Consider the following 18,768-nt stretch of genomic DNA (forward strand, 5'->3'; position numbering starts at 1 on the left):
TCGCAACCTAATCGAAGTCCAGACATACATGCATAGGGGTCCTGATCAGCAGAATGCATGTACCTGTGAAGGTGTCTTCACAAAATACAATTTCAACAACAAGAACATCAACTGGGACCAGATAAACCATGTCCTGAACGAAACATGTTGGGAAGATATCTTAAATGACATGGATCCAAACCATTGCCATGAAAGGATCAACTTCCTGGCAGCTGAAGCATGTTCTAGGCATATTCCCCTAAGAAAGAAGAAGAGCAGGAGTAAACTGGAGAGAGAAAGACACTCCCTCTACAGAAGACGACAAAGAGTCACTGAGCTCCTCAGGAGTGCTAGAATATCTGATACACGAAAGGAGGCGCTGACCAGGGAAGTGGAAACTGTCGAACTTAAGTTAAATAACTCTTACAGGAACCAGGAGAGACAGGAGGAGCTTAAAGCTATTAGTGAAATTGAAAGAAATTCAAAATATTTCTTTTCATATGCCAAAAACAAGGCAAATACCACATCTAGTATCGGACCCTTACTCAGACAGGATGGGACTTACACAGATGACAACAAGGAAATGAGTGAAATATTGAAATCCCAGTACGACTCTGTGTTTAGTGAACCACTAATCGGTCTGAGGATCGATGACCCAAATGTATTGGACTGATGAAGCCACTGTGTGGCGAAACGTTTCTTCAATAAAGATTCCCATGTGTTGCCTCAAAACTCCATAAATGTATGCCAGATTTCCAACATTACCCTAACTCCGATAGATTTCGAAAAAGCCATTGACAACATGCCCATGCACTCAGCCCCGGGCCCAGACTCGTGGAACTCTGTTTTCATTAAGAACTGCAAGAAACCCCTCTCGCGTGCCCTAAGTACACTTTGGAGGAGGAGCTTGGACATGGGTGAAATTCCAGTCACTTAAAACAACGGATATAGCCCCACTCCATAAAGGTGGCAGCAAAGCATTAGCTAAGAACTAGACCAATAGCTCTGACGTCCCACATCATAAAAATCTTTGAAAGAGTGCTAAGAAGCAGGATTGCAAATCACCTGGATTCCCAAAATCTGCACAATCCAGGGCAACATGGGTTCAGGGCAGGTCGCTCCTGCCTCTCACAACTACTGGATCACTATGATATGGCCTTGGATGCACTGGAAGAAAATCAGAACGCAGATGTAATATACACAGACTTTGAAAAGCATTTGAGAAATGCGATCATGGCGTAATAGCCCATAAAATACGTGCTAAAGGAATAACTGGGAAAGTGGGGAGATGGATCTTCAACTTCCTAACAAATCGAACACAAAGAGTAGTAGTCAACAGAGTTAAATCGGAGGCTGCCATAGTGAAGAGCTCTGTTCCACAAGGCACAGTACTCACCCCCATCTTATTCCTCATATCAGACATAGACAGAGATATACATCACAGCACCGTATCATCCTTTGGGGATGATACTAGGATCTGCATGAGGCTGTCATCTGCTGAGGACGCAGTTAACCTCCAAGAAGATATAAACAAAGTTTTCCAGTGGGCAACGGTAAACAATATGATGTTCAATGAGGACAAATTCCAACTACTCCGTTATGGAAAACTGGAGGAGATAATAACTAGAACAGAGTTTACTACAGACTCTGGCCATACAATAGAGCGGAAAAATAATGTAAGGGACCTGGGAGTAGTAATGTCTGAGGATCTCACTTTCAAGGATCACAACAGTGCCGCGATCGCACGTGCAAAGAAAATGATAGGATGGATAATGAGAACGTTCAAAATGAGAGATGCCAAGCCAATGATGATTCTTTTCAAATCACTTGTTCTCTCTAGGCTGGAATACTGCTGTACATTAACATCTCCATTCAAAGCAGGTGAAATCGCAGATCAAGAGAGTGTACAGGGATCCTTTACTGCACGTATAAGTTCTGTCAAGCACCTTAACTACTGGGAACGCTTGGAAGCACTTGACTTGTACTCGTTGGAACGCAGGAGGGAGAGATATATCATAATCTACACTTGGAAAATCCTGGAAGGAATGGTCCCAAATCTGCACACAGGAATCACTCCCTACGAAAGTAAAAGACTGGGCAGGCGATGCAAAATACCCCCAATAAAAAGTAGGGGAGCCATTGGTACACTAAGGGAAAACACCATAAGTGTCTGGGGCCTAAGACTGTTCAGCAGCCTCCCATCAAGCATTAGGGGAATTGCCAATAAACCCCTGGCTGCCTTCAAGAGAGAGCTGGACAGATACCTAAAGTCAGTGCCGGATCAGCCGGGCTGTGGCTCGTACGTTGGACTGCGTGCGGCCAGCAGTAACAGCCTGGTTGATCAGGCCCTGATCCATCGGGAGGCCTGGTCATGGACCGGGCCGCGGGGGCATTGATCCCCGGAATAACCTCCAGGAATAACCTCCAGGTATATATATATATATAATAACAACGCTCATCTTGCCATGTAAGACAAGCGAAAATTTGTGTATGTAATAATTTCGCAAAAATCATTCTGAACATAACGTAAGAAATATATTTCATTGTGTTTGTTTAGTATTAAATTATTGTAAACGTATCTAAAATATATTTAGTTGGATTAGGCTAAAATAAATTGAGCTTGTTATAATAAGGTTAGGTAAGTTTTCTAAGATTCTTTTGGTGCAAAATTATAATTTTTTACATTAACATTAATGAAAAAAATAACTTTAAAAGGATAAGAGAAAATTTTAGAAAGGACCTAATTTTAAACGAGTTCTTACTAATTGACCAGTTTTACCTATTAGGCACGACATATGAGTAGAGTAATGTATGAGTGACGCATAGCGACCTGAAGAACGCCATTAGCATACATGATACTTAGCCAGGCAAAGCACCTAACAACACAGGAGTCACATGATCAGCCAAGCACCTAACAACACAGGAGTCACATGATCAGTCAAGCACCTAACAACACAGGAGTCACATGATCAGCCAAGCACCTAACAACACAGGAGTCACATGATCAGTCAAGCACCTAACAACACAGGAGTCACATGATCAGCCAAACACCTAACAACACAGGAGTCACATGATCAGTCAAGCACCTAACAACACAGGAGTCACATGATCAGTCAAGCACCTAACAACACAGGAGTCACATGATCAGTCAAGCACTCAAATTATGCTTGAGGTCCCTTGTGAACGTAATCGAAAATGATTCATCACAGTTTACACCGAGAAAATCTTAAGAGGGATTGGTCCCAAATGTTCATACAGAAATCACTCCCAACATAAGGTTCAGGAGACAGTGAAAAAAAAAAGTGAAAAATAGACGTGCCATGTGTGAGCAAAAGTGAATCATCACAAAGTCCAGGACTGAGCCACAAGAGCAATGACCACAGAAATCGTCATCAGGTCACTTATAAAGTAATACTCACAAACGTGCATAAAGGTCGCCTATAACGCATGCAGAGGTCATCTACAAGGTTTACAAATGTTACCTACGCTTACGAGGGTGTAACTGGATACACGTTTAAAAATTCAACAAACAAGCCACTACAATTACTAGGTGCTTGTTAGGTACCGAGCGAGGCCATTTATTCCCACACCCACACAAGGTCACCTTGCGTGTTTGGGGGTGGGTGAGAGGGAGGAGGGGATTTGCAGGGGTCGAGTCTCGGCTCCTGTGTGTACTCATCTATTTGTGGTTTACTGGGGTCGATACTCAGCTCTTGGCACTGCCTTATATGATCACTATCACAAATTTCAAGTCTCGTGGGCCACGTCGTATCTATCCTTAAAACTATGGGTTGGTGTATGCTTCCACCACAGCCTCATCTGTGTCATTCTACTTCCCGACCATTCTGAAGCTGAAGAAATACTTCCTAACATCCCTTTGACTCATTTACCTCTTTAACCTTGTCCCTGATCCCTACCTATCAAACAGTGTGTGTCTGCCTTATCAGGTCCTTTGAGTATCTTCAACGTTCATACTATGTCTCTCCTGTTCATTCCATGCTAGTAAACTAAATTTGTTGATGAATAAGATACACTTGCAACACTTGGATATTTTAATGCAGAAACGTTTCGCCTGTCTTCATTGTTGCATGTTCAATTGAAGAAACTTGTTGCGTGAGCGAAACGGCAGTAAAGATACCTAAGTGTTGTACATGTGTCTTATTTATCATCTTGCCGGTATTGTATACCATGACTAAGACGAATTTGTTCAGTATCTCCTAACACGTCGGCCCTTTCAGGTCTTACTACAAATTTCTGGATTCTCTCTAGTTTCTCTGTACACCTGAGGAGCTGTGGGCTTCAGGCTGGTGCTGCGTACTCTATGGTCGGTCTGATGTGTGTCGTGTATTCAGTTCTCAGTGATTTGTAAGAATCCTGAAAGTTATTTTCATGTTTGCTAGAGGGACGCTACTCTGCATGCGCCTCCGGTGATGTGCTCGGTGCTATACCTACCTCGAGAGCCTTGAGAGCTGGAGACCATACTTCGTCACTTATTTTCTTAACCTTCAACAGTTTGTTTTTGTTTGTATTTATAGTTAAACTGAAAATAAGTTTTGTAGTGGTAGGCGGGTGTGAGGTGGGCGGTCGTCGGGTGGGCGGCCGTGGGGTGGGCGGTCGTGGGGTGGGCGGGGAAAACTGTACACAGTATTGATTTATTGACTGCTTTAAAGGAGGTGGAGGTGGGCGGCTGTAGTGAGTGACCTCTGTGTGTTTCCCCACTCCTGCCTCTCTTGTGGTGGTAATGGTAGGGGTGGTGGTGGTTGTGGTGATGGTGGTGGTGGTGATGATAGTGGTGGTTGTGGTGATGCTAGTGGTGGTGGTGATGGTAGTGATGGTGATGGTAATGGCGGTGGTTGTGGATATGGTTATGGTAGTGGTGGTGGTCCTGCTGCTGGTAGTGATGGTGGTGGTACTGGTAGTGGCTTGGTGGAATTTTTGTATTCGCCAAATCATCTTTCCAGGGGTCAACACATAACTCATGGCCCCACCTCTTATTCACTGTCGACTTGCTCTACTGATTCCTAGCCTCCAGGGCCTGAGCATACCTACTCGTGAAGCTGTGCATAAAATTAATTTCCATCATCTTAAAACTTATCTCCTATCGTCCCTATGATTCTTATGCGTCTTTAATGTGTGTGTATGTACGTATATATATATATATATATATATATATATATATATATATATATATATATATATATATATATATATATATATATATATATATATATATGCAATAAGATCACAGTAAACAGGTGATTTCAGAATATGCAAAACAACCACTCTGAAAGAATAGAGAAATTCCAAGCGCTTTCGTGACTACTCACATTATCAAGGAACTATGAAAGTAAAGCATCCAAGGAAGCTATATAAGGGGTCCGGCCAGCACCTCACTATCAGATCCCACAACGGTTAAACACCTGACGCGCGCCGACCCAACTTACCTGGAGGTTAGGTTACCTGGAGGTTATTCCGGGGATCAACGCCCCCGCGGCCCGGTCCATGACCAGGCCTCCCGATAGGTCCTTTGCACAACTCACCCACAAACTATTCTACCTAAGAAAATTTAAAAATTATTATTTGTCCAGTGTATTAAATTCTTCCCAAATTCTATTAATTATAAATGGATCTAATTTATATAAACCAAAGGAAATATTCATATTATTGTCAAAACTGCTTTTTATGAAACAAGATTCAATTATATTCCTGTCGACCATGGACTTGCTTGATACTACTTTCTCAACTTTTTGAAAATCAATTGGATGGTTAAAATCTCTTACATGAATAAATAGAGCATTGGAATCTTGTCCAGTTCTAATGCTATATTTATGTTGTTTTAATCTTAGTTCGAGATTTTTACCAGTTTGACCGTAATAAACTTTATCGCAAATTTTACAAGGAATCTTATAGACACATCCATCAGCATTTTGGGGGGAATTCTTTATCAAAAGTTTTTTTACTGTATCAAGATTTTTGAATACAACTTTAATATTAAAAGTCTTAAGAAGAGAAGGCATATCAACCAAGTTTTCATGGTAAGGGAGAACCAACAAAGAAAAAATGAATAATCTCTTAGATGATACTGAAACCTATTCTAAACTTAGGAAAAATCCCCTAGAAACCGTTAACAGCAATTTCAATAAAACAATAAAACTTCTACTGAAAGGCAAAGATGAATTAGTCAAACAATTTACTTCCACTAATCCATCTTTACCTTACATGTATGGACTAATAAAAACACACAAACCAGGGAATCCAGTCAGACCAATTATTAGCTCCATAGGGTCAGTTTCATATAAATTATCCAAATGGCTTTTTGATATTTTGAGCCTTATTGTTGGCAAAATTTCTAACTTTAATGTTAAAAACAACATAGACTTGGTTGATAAATTAAGCTCCTTGACTGACTTAAATGATTTTAACATGGTTAGTTTCGATGTTACTTCTTTGTTTACGAAAGTTCCTGTTGATAATTTATTAAGTTTCTTATCTGAAGAACTCGTTAACTATGATTTACCATTGCCAGTTCCTACTATCATTAAACTTATTAAACTTTGCATTGTTGATGCAAAATTTGTATTTAATGATAAGTTTTACACTCAGAAGTTTGGTATGGCAATGGGAAATCCTCTTTCACCTGTTCTTAGTAACCTATACATGGAATTTTTTGAAACAAGGTTGCTTAACACAATCCTCCCTAATAGAGCTAAATGGTTCAGATATGTTGATATTTTGTGTCTTATGCCCAAAAATGTAGATATACACCATTTCCTTGGAAAATTAAATAGCTTAGCCCATTCTATAAACTTTACTGTTGAGTTTGAAGAAAATAACTCATTGCCTTTTCTAGATGTTTTAATTATTAAGGGTAATGAATTCAAATTTAAAATTTACAGAAAACCTACAAATAACTGTTCCTATGTCCACTATTATTCCTCGCATCAAGATAGAGTCAAACTGTCTGTTTTCTCATCAATGTTTTTGAGAGCTTGACGAATTTGTAGTCCTGAGTTCATATATGAGGAAATATCCAAAATTTATGAAATAGGTAATGATTTAAAATACCCAAGAAATGTAATTGATAAATCTTTTAAAATTGCTAGAAATACTTTTTACAATCCAAAAAGGGACAACCAGCCTTATTCAACTAAAAATATGTTGGTTCTCCCTTACCATGAAAACTTGGTTGATATGCCTTCTCTTCTTAAGACTTTAAATATTAAAGTTGTATTCAAAAATCTTGATACAGTAAAAAAAAAAACTTTTGATAAAGAATTCCCCCCAAAATGCTGATGGATGTGTCTATAAGATTCCTTGTAAAATTTGCGATAAAGTTTATTAAGGTCAAACTGGTAAAAATCTCGAACTAAGATTAAAACAACATAAATATAGCATTAGAACTGGACAAGATTCCAATGCTCTATTTATTCATGTAAGAGATTTTAACCATCCAATTGATTTTCAAAAAGTTGAGAAAGTAGTATCAAGCAAGTCCATGGTCGACAGGAATATAATTGAATCTTGTTTCATAAAAAGCAGTTTTGACAATAATATGAATATTTCCTTTGGTTTATATAAATTAGATCCATTTATAATTAATAGAATTTGGGAAGAATTTAATACACTGGACAAATAATAATTTTTAAATTTTCTTGGGTAGAATAGTTTGTGGGTGAGTTGTGCAAAGGACCTATCCAAGTTGGGTCGGCGCACGTCAGGTGTTTAACCGTTGTGGGATCTGATAGTGAGGTGCTGGCCAGACCCCTTATATAGCTTCCTTGGATGCTTTACTTTCATAGTTCCTTGATAATGTGAGTAGTCACGAAAGGGCTTGGAATTTCTCTATTCTCTCAGAGTGGTTGTTTTGCATATTCTGAAATCACCTGTTTACTGTGATCTTATTGCATATATATATATATATATATATATATATATATATATATATATATATATATATATATATATATATATATATATATATATATATATATATATATATGTATATATTTTTATATATATATGCATATTTATACATATATTTATATATATGTTTATTTATATATATATATATATATGTATATATATATATATATATATATATATATATATATATATATATTTATGTATATATATATATGTATATATATATATTTGTATATATATATATATATATATATATATATATATATATATATGTATTATATATATATATATCTATATATTTATATATATATATATATATATATATATCTATATATATATATATATGTATATATATTTTTATTTATTATCACACCGGCCGATTCCCACCCAGGCAGGGTGGCCCGAAAAAGAAAAACTTTCACCATCATTCACTCCATCACTGTCTTGCCAGAAGGGTGCTTTACACTACAGTTTTTAAACTGCAACATTAACACCCCTCCTTCAGAGTGCAGGCACTGTACTTCCCATCTCCAGGACTCAAGTCCGGCCTGCCGGTTTCCCTGAATCCCTTCATAAATGTTACTTTGCTCACACTCCAACAGCACGTCAAGTATTAAAAACCATTTGTCTCCATTCACTCCTATCAAACACGCTCAAGCATGCCTGCTGGAAGTCCAAGCCCCTCGCACACAAAACCTCCTTTCCCCCCTCCCTCCAACCCTTCCTAGGCCGACCCCTACCCCGCCTTCCTTCCACTACAGACTGATACACTCTTGAAGTCATTCTGTTTCGCTCCATTCTCTCTACATGTCCGAACCACCTCAACAACCCTTCCTCAGCCCTCTGGACAACAGTTTTGGTAATCCCGCACCTCCTCCTAACTTCCAAACTACGAATTCTCTGCATTATATTCACACCACACATTGCCCTCAGACATGACATCTCCACTGCCTCCAGCCTTCTCCTCGCTGCAACATTCATCACCCACGCTTCACACCCATATAAGAGCGTTGGTAAAACTATACTCTCATACATTCCCCTCTTTGCCTCCAAGGACAAAGTTCTTTGTCTCCACAGACTCCTAAGTGCACCACTCACTCTTTTTCCCTCATCAATTCTATGATTCACCTCATCTTTCATAGACCCATCCGCTGACACGTCCACTCCCAAATATCTGAATACGTTCACCTCCTCCATACTCTCTCCCTCCAATCTGATATTCAATCTTTCATCACCTAATCTTTTTGTTATCCTCATAACCTTACTCTTTCCTGTATTCACCTTTAATTTTCTTCTTTTGCACACCCTACCAAATTCATCCACCAATCTCTGCAACTTCTCTTCAGAATCTCCCAAGAGCACAGTGTCATCAGCAAAGAGCAGCTGTGACAACTCCCACTTTGTGTGTGATTCTTTATCTTTTAACTCCACGCCTCTTGCCAAGACCCTCGCATTTACTTCTCTTACAACCCCATCTATAAATATATTAAACAACCACGGTGACATCACACATCCTTGTCTAAGGCCTACTTTTACTGGGAAAAAATTTCCCTCTTTCCTACATACTCTAACTCGAGCCTCACTATCCTCGTAAAAACTCTTCACTGCTTTCAGTAACCTACCTCCTACACCATACACTTGCAACATCTGCCACATTGCCCCCCTATCCACCCTGTCATACGCCTTTTCCAAATCCATAAATGCCACAAAGACCTCTTTAGCCTTATCTAAATACTGTTCACTTATATGTTTCACTGTAAACACCTGGTCCACACACCCCCTACCTTTCCTAAAGCCTCCTTGTTCATCTGCTATCCTATTCTCCGTCTTACTCTTAATTCTTTCAATTATAACTCTACCATACACTTTACCAGGTACACTCAACAGACTTATCCCCCTATAATTTTTGCACTCTCTTTTATCCCCTTTGCCTTTATACAAAGGAACTATGCATGCTCTCTGCCAATCCCTAGGTACCTTACCCTCTTCCATACATTTATTAAACAATTGCACCAACCACTCCAAAACTATATCCCCACCTGCTTTTAACATTTCTATCTTTATCCCATCAATCCCGGCTGCCTTACCCCCTTTCATTTTACCTACTGCCTCACGAACTTCCCCCACACTCACAACTGGCTCTTCCTCACTCCTACAAGATGTTATTCCTCCTTGCCCTATACACGAAATCACAGCTTCCCTATCTTCATCAACATTTAACAATTCCTCAAAATATTCCTTCCATCTTCCCAATACCTCTAACTCTCCATTTAATAACTCTCCTCTCCTATTTTTAACTGACAAATCCATTTGTTCTCTAGGCTTTCTTAACTTGTTAATCTCACTCCAAAACTTTTTCTTATTTTCAACAAAATTTGTTGATAACATCTCACCCACTCTCTCATTTGCTCTCTTTTTACATTGCTTCACCACTCTCTTAACCTCTCTCTTTTTCTCCATATACTCTTCCCTCCTTGCATCACTTCTACTTTGTAAAAACTTCTCATATGCTAACTTTTTCTCCCTTACTACTCTCTTTACATCATCATTCCACCAATCGCTCCTCTTCCCTCCTGCACCCACTTTCCTGTAACCACAAACTTCTGCTGAACACTCTAACACTACATTTTTAAACCTACCCCATACCTCTTCGACCCCCATTGCCTATGCTCTCATTAGCCCATCTATCCTCCAATAGCTGTTTATATCTTACCCTAACTGCCTCCTCTTTTAGTTTATAAACCTTCACCTCTCTCTTCCCTGATGCTTCTATTCTCCTTGTATCCCATCTACCTTTTACTCTCAGTGTAGCTACAACTAGAAAGTGATCTGATATATCTGTGGCCCCTCTATAAACATGTACATCCTGAAGTCTACTCAACAGTCTTTTATCTACCAATACATAATCCAACAAACTACTGTCATTTCGCCCTACATCATATCGTGTATACTTATTTATCCTCTTTTTCTTAAAATATGTATTACCTATAACTAAAACCCCTTTCTATACAAAGTTCAATCAAAGGGCTCCCATTATCATTTACACCTGGCACCCCAAACTTACCTACCACACCCTCTCTAAAAGTTTCTCCTACTTTAGCATTCAAGTCCCCTACCACAATTACTCTCTCACTTGGTTCAAAGGCTCCTATACATTCACTTAACATCTCCCAAAATCTCTCTCTCTCCTCTGCATATATATATATATATAAATGCAGCAGCGAGGAGACGGTTGGAGGCAGTGGAGATGTCCTGTCTAAGGGCAATGTGTGGTGTAAATATTATGCAGAAAATTCGGAGTGTGGAAATTAGGAGAAGGTGTGGAGTTAAATAAAGTATTAGTCAGAGGGCAGAAGAGGGGATGTTGAGGTGGTTTGGTAATTTAGAGAGAATGGATCAAAGTAGAATGACATGGAAAGCATATAAATCTATAGGGGAAGGAAGGCGAGGTAGGGGTCGTCCTCGAATGGGTTGGAGAGAGGGGGTAAAGGAGGTTTTGTGGGCAAGGGGCTTGGACTTCTAGCAAGCGTGCGTGAGCGTGTTAGATAGGAGTGAATGGAGACGAATGGTACTTGGGACCTGACGATCTGTTGGAGTGTGAGCAGGGTAATATTTAGTGAAGGGATTCAGGGAAACCGGTTATTTTCATATAGCCGGACTTGAGTCCTGGAAATGGGAAGTACAATGCCTGCACTTTAAAGGAGGGGTTTGGGATATTGGCAGTTTGGAGGGATATATTGTGTATCTTTATACGTATATGCTTCTAAGCTGTTGTATTCTGAGCACCTCTGCAAAAAAATAGTGATTATGTGTGAGTGTGTTGAAAGTGTTGAATGATGATGAAAGCATTTTTCTTTTTGGGGATTTTCTTTCTTTTTTTATGGGTCACCCTGCCTCGGTGGAGACGGAAACTTGTTGAAATATATATATATATATATATATATATATATATATATATATATATATATATATATATATATATATATATATATATATATATATATATATATATATATATATATATATATATATATATATATATATATATATATATATATATATATTTATTTATTTATATATATATATATATATATATATAAATATATACATATATATATATATATATATATATATATATATATATATATATATATATATATATATATATAAATATATATATTTATATATATATATATATATATATATATATATATATATATATATATATATATATATATATATATATATATATATATATATATATATATATATATATATATATATATATATATATATATATATATATATATATATATATATATATATATATATATATATATATATATATATATATATATTTATATATATATATATATATATATATATATATATATATATATATATATATATATATATATATATATATATATATATATATATATATATATATATATATATATATATATATATATATATATATATATATATATATATATATATATATATATATATATATTATATATATATATATATATATATATATATATAAATATATATATATATATATATATATACATATATATATATATATATATATATATATATATATATATATATATATATATATATATATATACATATATATCATGTCTGAGGGCAATGTGTGGTGTGAATATAATACAGAGAATTCGTAGTTTGGAAATTAGGAGAAGGTGTGGGATTACCAAAACTATTATCCAGAGGGCTGAGGAGGGTTTGTTGAGGGAAATTAGCATGGGTCCCACTGTGACCACAAATGCAAGTTTTTTTACAGATGAATCTCTTGCCAGCTTGGCAGTGACGAACTCTAGCTCAAGTCCCGTCAACGCCGTCATCGTGACTCACGAAATCGTAGTGACACGATTGTGCGTAGGATTCAATTTCCACCAGATGGAGATTGATGCGTGTCAGAAACAGCAGAAGTCCAAAGACCGATGCTTGGGGTACCCCACCTGTTACTCGTCTTGAAGCAACAGGATTATCAGGAAGAAAACGTGTGGCAGCAACCAACATTATCAGGAAGGAAACGTATTGGGGCCACAACCGTTTTAGAGTAGAGAAACGTGATGTGGCTACCAATATTATATGGAAGGAAACGTGCTCAGGACACCGCCAGGGTGGCTGACCACAACCCTGTGTTGTATTCCACCCATTGTTTCTCGAGTCATCCGGGTAGTGTGTGTGTTGCTGTGTGGGAGCCACGTAGTGGCATTGCTCTAGGAACAACTGTTTTCTCAACAAAGTCTTTTGTTGCGGCAACAATTGGTTAAACTAATGAAGGAAGCGCACTGACTGCGTTATGTGTGTGTGTGGGGGGGAGGGGGTGACCTTGCCTGCCTGCGTAACATCCACAAATTTCAGGTGAGTTGGAGGGATGACTCACCCGATAATATTAAATATATTTTCATCCCACAATAAAACAAGTGAGAGAGAGAGAAAGAGGACAGCGTGAAACAAGCTTTTATGCCACAAGACGGGCAGAAAGCAGCAACTTCACTCTGGCTGTACCCTTCTCCAGAACATCACTCCATCTAAGATCATATATACCCAGGATGACTCGAGTATGGAACACATTCGTACAGCATAATGATGTCAACGAGATAACGTCATTTGATCAAATGAAAATGCTGGCCCACAGATGGCTCCAACTTCATCCTGTTCCCTACCTGTATGTCTCATAACAATAAAAATGCTTTCAAATGAGCTGATGTAGGTAACAGCTCTTAGCTTGTCAATAAAGTTAGGAATCCTTAACCTGTAAATAGCTTGTCAATAAAGCTAGGGATCCTTAACCTTGTCAAACCCTGTGTGTGTGAGAGAGAGAGAGAGAGAGAGAGAGAGAGAGAGAGAGAGAGAGAGAGAGAGAGAGAGAAGAAGAAGAAGAAGAAGAAGAATCTGTATTTAATAATTTAAAGAGCATACGTATTTATTGAAAGGCAAAATTAATTTGTTACTCAGAGACAAACAGTTGATTCTCTTCGTTGAGTTTTTTTCTCTGTTTATGTTAATTATTATGTTTGATTTGAATAGTAACTTTCTTGATTCTTAAAAGGCATTTAAACATAATCTTAATGCCTTGTTTATGTAATATAAATTTTTTCTTCTCTCATAATGTTATATAGGACCTGGTCACTATGGAGACCAGGAGGTCACCGTAAATATTCAAGACGGACTGTATCAAGCTAAGGGATGAGGCAGAAGAGAAGAGGGAGAGAGAGAGAGAGAGAGAGAGAGAGAGAGAGAGAGAGAGAGAGAGAGAGAGAGAGAGAGAGAGAGAGAGAGAGAGAGAGAGAGAGAGAGAGAGGCGGGAAGAGTGAGGAATAGGACGGAGGGATAAGAGAGCAGGGGGAAGGATATAGAGGGGAAAGGTACTGGGGAGAGAGAGAGAGCAGACCAGAAAGCTTCATGAGCTATATAAAGGTGATGTGCTGATGGAGAGAGTTTGCTCGCAGGCGCTGACGCAGGGAAGGAATTCGTCCAGCAGCAGCGCCTCCACTGTCAACATTCTTGATGGATTCCTCGACTTGGGCCGCAACATCTTCCCAGAAAATATTTTTCAGGCGTCCTTCCAACAAGTAAGTTCATCATCTTGTTTCTGTGGACGATTACCCCCACTTTAACAGCCTGTATGAATGAGTTAGTTAGTTTAATATGTTTATTATGCACCCCATACCCATCCTGTGGGCGGTAGTCAATAGATTACAGAGGTACATAATGGGTCCAGGGACTGGACTCCAAAGTTTTGATAGCTGAGCAAGTTACAGAGGTAATGAATTCACAATTTACAAAGGTAATGAACTCACAAATTACAAAGGTAATGAACTCCAGGTAGGTCTAGTCACAATCATGACAAGTTACAAAGGTATTTACAGATTACAGAGGTACGTAATGGGTCCAGGGACTGGGTCCCAAAGTTTGGATGGCTGAACTAGGTACAAGGTAATGAACTCACAAGTTACAAAGGTAATGAATACTGTAAGAATGGTTACTTACGTTTATACATGGCTACAATCATGAACAAATTATAGTGTAATGAGCAATTCACACTTCCACACCCGGTCACAACTGTAGTGAGTTATTGGTGCAAATATTGATTGTTGAGTCACACACACACACACACACACACACACACACACACACACACACACACACACACACACACACACACACACACACACACACACACACACATACAAATTCACACACACACACACACACACACACACACACACACACACACACACACACATACAAATGCACACACAAAAATACACACACACACACACACACACACACACACACACACACACACACACACACACACACACACACACACACATACAAATTCGCACACACACACACACACACACACACACACATACAAATTCACACACACACACACACACACACACATACACAAACTCATACACACACACGCACACACACTCATACCGGTGAAGAGCAACCGGTGAAGAGGCGGTGCCAGGAGCTAAGACTCGACCCCTGCAACCACAAATAGGTGAGTACAAATAGGTGAGTACACACACACACCCACTCATACACACACACACACTCATACACATACACTCACACACACACACACACACACACACACACACACTCGCAAATACAACAGGCCTAGTGTCTAATCGACATGTGCCTAGGACAAAATGGTAACTAACACGCACACACACACACACACACACAAGCACTGGACAAGCACCTAAAGTCAGTTCCTGATCAGCCGGGCTGTGGCTCGTACGTTGGTTTGCGTGCAGCCAGCAGCAACAGCCCGGTTGATCAGGCTCTGATCCTCCAGGAGGCCTGGTCACAGACCGGGCCGCGGGGGCGTTGACCCCCGGAACTCTCTTCAGGTAAGCTCCAGGTAAACACACAGGAGCTTGGACTCGACCCCTGCAATCTCAACTAGGTGAATGCACACACACACACACACACACACACACACACACATGCACGCATGCACACATGTGGTAATGCTTTATTTACAGCTAGCAAAGTCAGGGTATTTCTCCAGAATGGTCTGCAATATACCACTGTGGATAAAATACTTTGCCATTTCTTGAACATTTCTGAGTGAGTTGTTTCTAAATTCATTAATTTGATCACACTCCAGTACATAATGACGCAAGGTGTGACAATAGTCCATCTGGCAAAGTTTACATTTCGTTTGGTCTACATCTGGTGGTGGTGATTTAACCTGCCAAAGATACTTGTAACCCAGCCGGAGCCGGGCGGTAGTGACATCCAAGAGTCTGCTTATTTTGTTGGATGCACCATAGACATGTGGCTCCTCCTGCATGATAGAGTGATGATAGATGGACTCACTGGTGTCAATCTCCCTGAGCCTTAAGTCCATAAAATTCAGCTGAAGTTCTTTTCGTATTATTGTTCTCAAACTACTACCTGACAAGCCAAGATTGTAATCTACTCCCTCTTTGAAAGTATACAGCTTAGCCAATTTATCAGTTCTATCATGCATCTGAAGACCAATGTGAGATGGGATCCACAGCATGTGCACTCTGACTCCACTGTCCACAATCCTACCATACCTGTGTCTGGCTTCTGACACAAGCATGCCACAATTTATGCTTAATGAGTTGAGAGCATTTATGGATGACAGAGAATGTATGAAAAAACCTAGAAAGTATATATACACGCATATTTACAGCACTTTCCTGTGTTCATAAATAGGTTATATGAAATGTACTCAGGGACACACGAAAACACTCAGATAATTCCATACTTTTATTGTACTGTAGCAGTGTGTGCGTGCGTGTGTGTGTGTGTGTACTCACCTAATTGTACTCATCTAATTGTGGTTGCAGGGGTCGAGACTCAGGTCCTGGCCCCGCCTCTTCACCGACCGCTACTAGGTCCTCTCTCCCCCTGCTCCATGAGCTTTATCATACCTCGTCTTAAAACTATGTATAGTTCCTGCCTCCACTACATCGCTTGCCAGTCTATTCCACTTCCTAACTACTCTATGACTGAAGAAATACTTCCTAACATCCCTTTGACTCATCTGAGTCTTCAGCTTCCAATTGTGACCCCTTGTTTCTGTGTCCCATCTCTGGAGCATCCTGTCTCTGTCCACCTTGTCTATTCCACGCAGTATTTTGTATGTCGTTACCATGCATCCCCTGACCCTCCTGTCCTCCAGTGTTGTCAGACCGATTTCCCTTAACCTTTCTTCATAGGACATTCCCCTTAGCTCTGGAACTAGCCTTGTTGCAAACCTTTGCACTTTCTCTAATTTCTTCACGTGTTTGACCAGGTGTGGGTTTTAAACTGGTGCTGCGTACTCCAATATGGGCCTGACGTACACAGTGTATAAAGTCTTGAACGATTCCTTACTTAGGTACCGGAACGCTATTCTCAGGTTTGCCAAGCGCCCATATGCCGCAGCAGTTATCTGGTTAATGTGTGCTTCTGGCGATGTACTCGGTATTATACTCACTCCTGGGTCTTTCTCCTTGAGTAAGGTTTGCAGCCTTTGGCCACCTAGCCTATACTCTGTCTGCAGTCTTCTCTGCCCTCCTCCGATCTTCATGACTTTGCATTTGGCGGGGTTAAATTCTAGGAGCCAGTTTTTGGACCACACATCCAGCCTGTCCAGGTCTCTTTGTAGACCTGTCTGGTCCGCGTCTGATTTAATTCTCCTCATTAACTTCACGCCATCTGCAAACAGGGACACTTCTGAGTCTATCCCTTGCGTCATGTCGTTCACATATACCAAGAATAGCACTGGTCCCAGGACTGACCCCTGTGGGGCCCCGCTCGTCACCGGCGCCCACTGTGATACCTCATCACGGACCATGACTCACTGTTGCCTCCCTGTTAGGTATTCTCTGATCCATTGCAGTGCCCTTCCTGTTATACGTGCCTGTTCCTCTAGTTTCTGTACTAATCTCTTGTGAGGAACTGTGTCGAAGGCCTTCTTGCAGTCCAAGAAAATTGTGTGTGTGTGTGTGTGTGTGTGTGTGTGTGTGTGTGTGTTTGTGTGTGTGTGTGTGTGTGTGTGTGTGTGCGTGTGTGTGTGTGTGTGTGTACTCACCTAGTTGTACTCACCTAGTTGAGGTTGCGGGGGGTCGAGTCCGAGCTCCTGGCCCCGCCTCTTCACTGATCGCTACTAGGTCACTCTCCCTGAGCCGTGAGCTTTATCATACCTCTGCTTAAAGCTATGTATCCCTCCTGCCTCCACTACATCGCTTCCCAAACTATTCCACTTACTGACTACTCTGTGGCTGAAGAAATACTTCCTAACATCCCTGTGATTCATCTGTGTCTTCAGCTTCCAACTGTGTTCCCTTGTTACTGTGTCCAATCTCTGGAACATCCTGTCTTTGTCCACCTTGTCAATTCCTCTCAGTATTTTGTATGTCGTTATCATGTCCTCCCTATCTCTCCTGTCCTCCAGTGTCGTCAGGTTGATTTCCCTTAACCTCTCATCGTAGGACATACCTCTTAGCTCTGGGACTAGTCTTGTTGCAAACCTTTGCACTTTCTCTAGTTTCTTCACGTGCTTGGCTAGGTGTGGGTTCCAAACTGGTGCCGCATACTCCAATATGGGCCTAACGTACACGGTGTACAGGGTCCTGAATGATTCCTTATTAAGATGTCGGAATGCTGTTCTGAGGTTTGCTAGGCGCCCATATGCTGCAGCAGTTATTTGGTTGATGTGCGCTTCAGGAGATGTGCCTGGTGTTATACTCACCCCAAGATATTTTTCCTTGAGTGAGGTTTGTAGTCTCTGACCCCCTAGACTGTACTCCGTCTGCGGCCTTCTTTGCCCTTCCCCAATCTTCA

General features: G+C 39.8%; 1 protein-coding gene across 3 annotated transcripts in view; it reads left to right on the forward strand.

The window, feature by feature from the left end:
* The window catches only part of LOC128700519 (excitatory amino acid transporter-like), a 287,211-nt gene that overhangs the window by 196,825 nt on the left and 71,618 nt on the right, over positions 1–18,768 (forward strand). For all 3 annotated transcript variants that reach the window (XM_070086958.1, XM_070086956.1, XM_070086957.1), the window contains one exon: positions 14,394–14,516. In XM_070086958.1, the coding sequence (XP_069943059.1) occupies positions 14,394–14,516 (123 nt within the window). The remainder of the gene's footprint in view (positions 1–14,393; positions 14,517–18,768) is intronic.

The sequence above is a fragment of the Cherax quadricarinatus genome, chromosome 20 (assembly GCF_038502225.1).
Source record: "Cherax quadricarinatus isolate ZL_2023a chromosome 20, ASM3850222v1, whole genome shotgun sequence".
Classification (NCBI taxonomy): Eukaryota; Metazoa; Arthropoda; class Malacostraca; order Decapoda; family Parastacidae; genus Cherax; species Cherax quadricarinatus.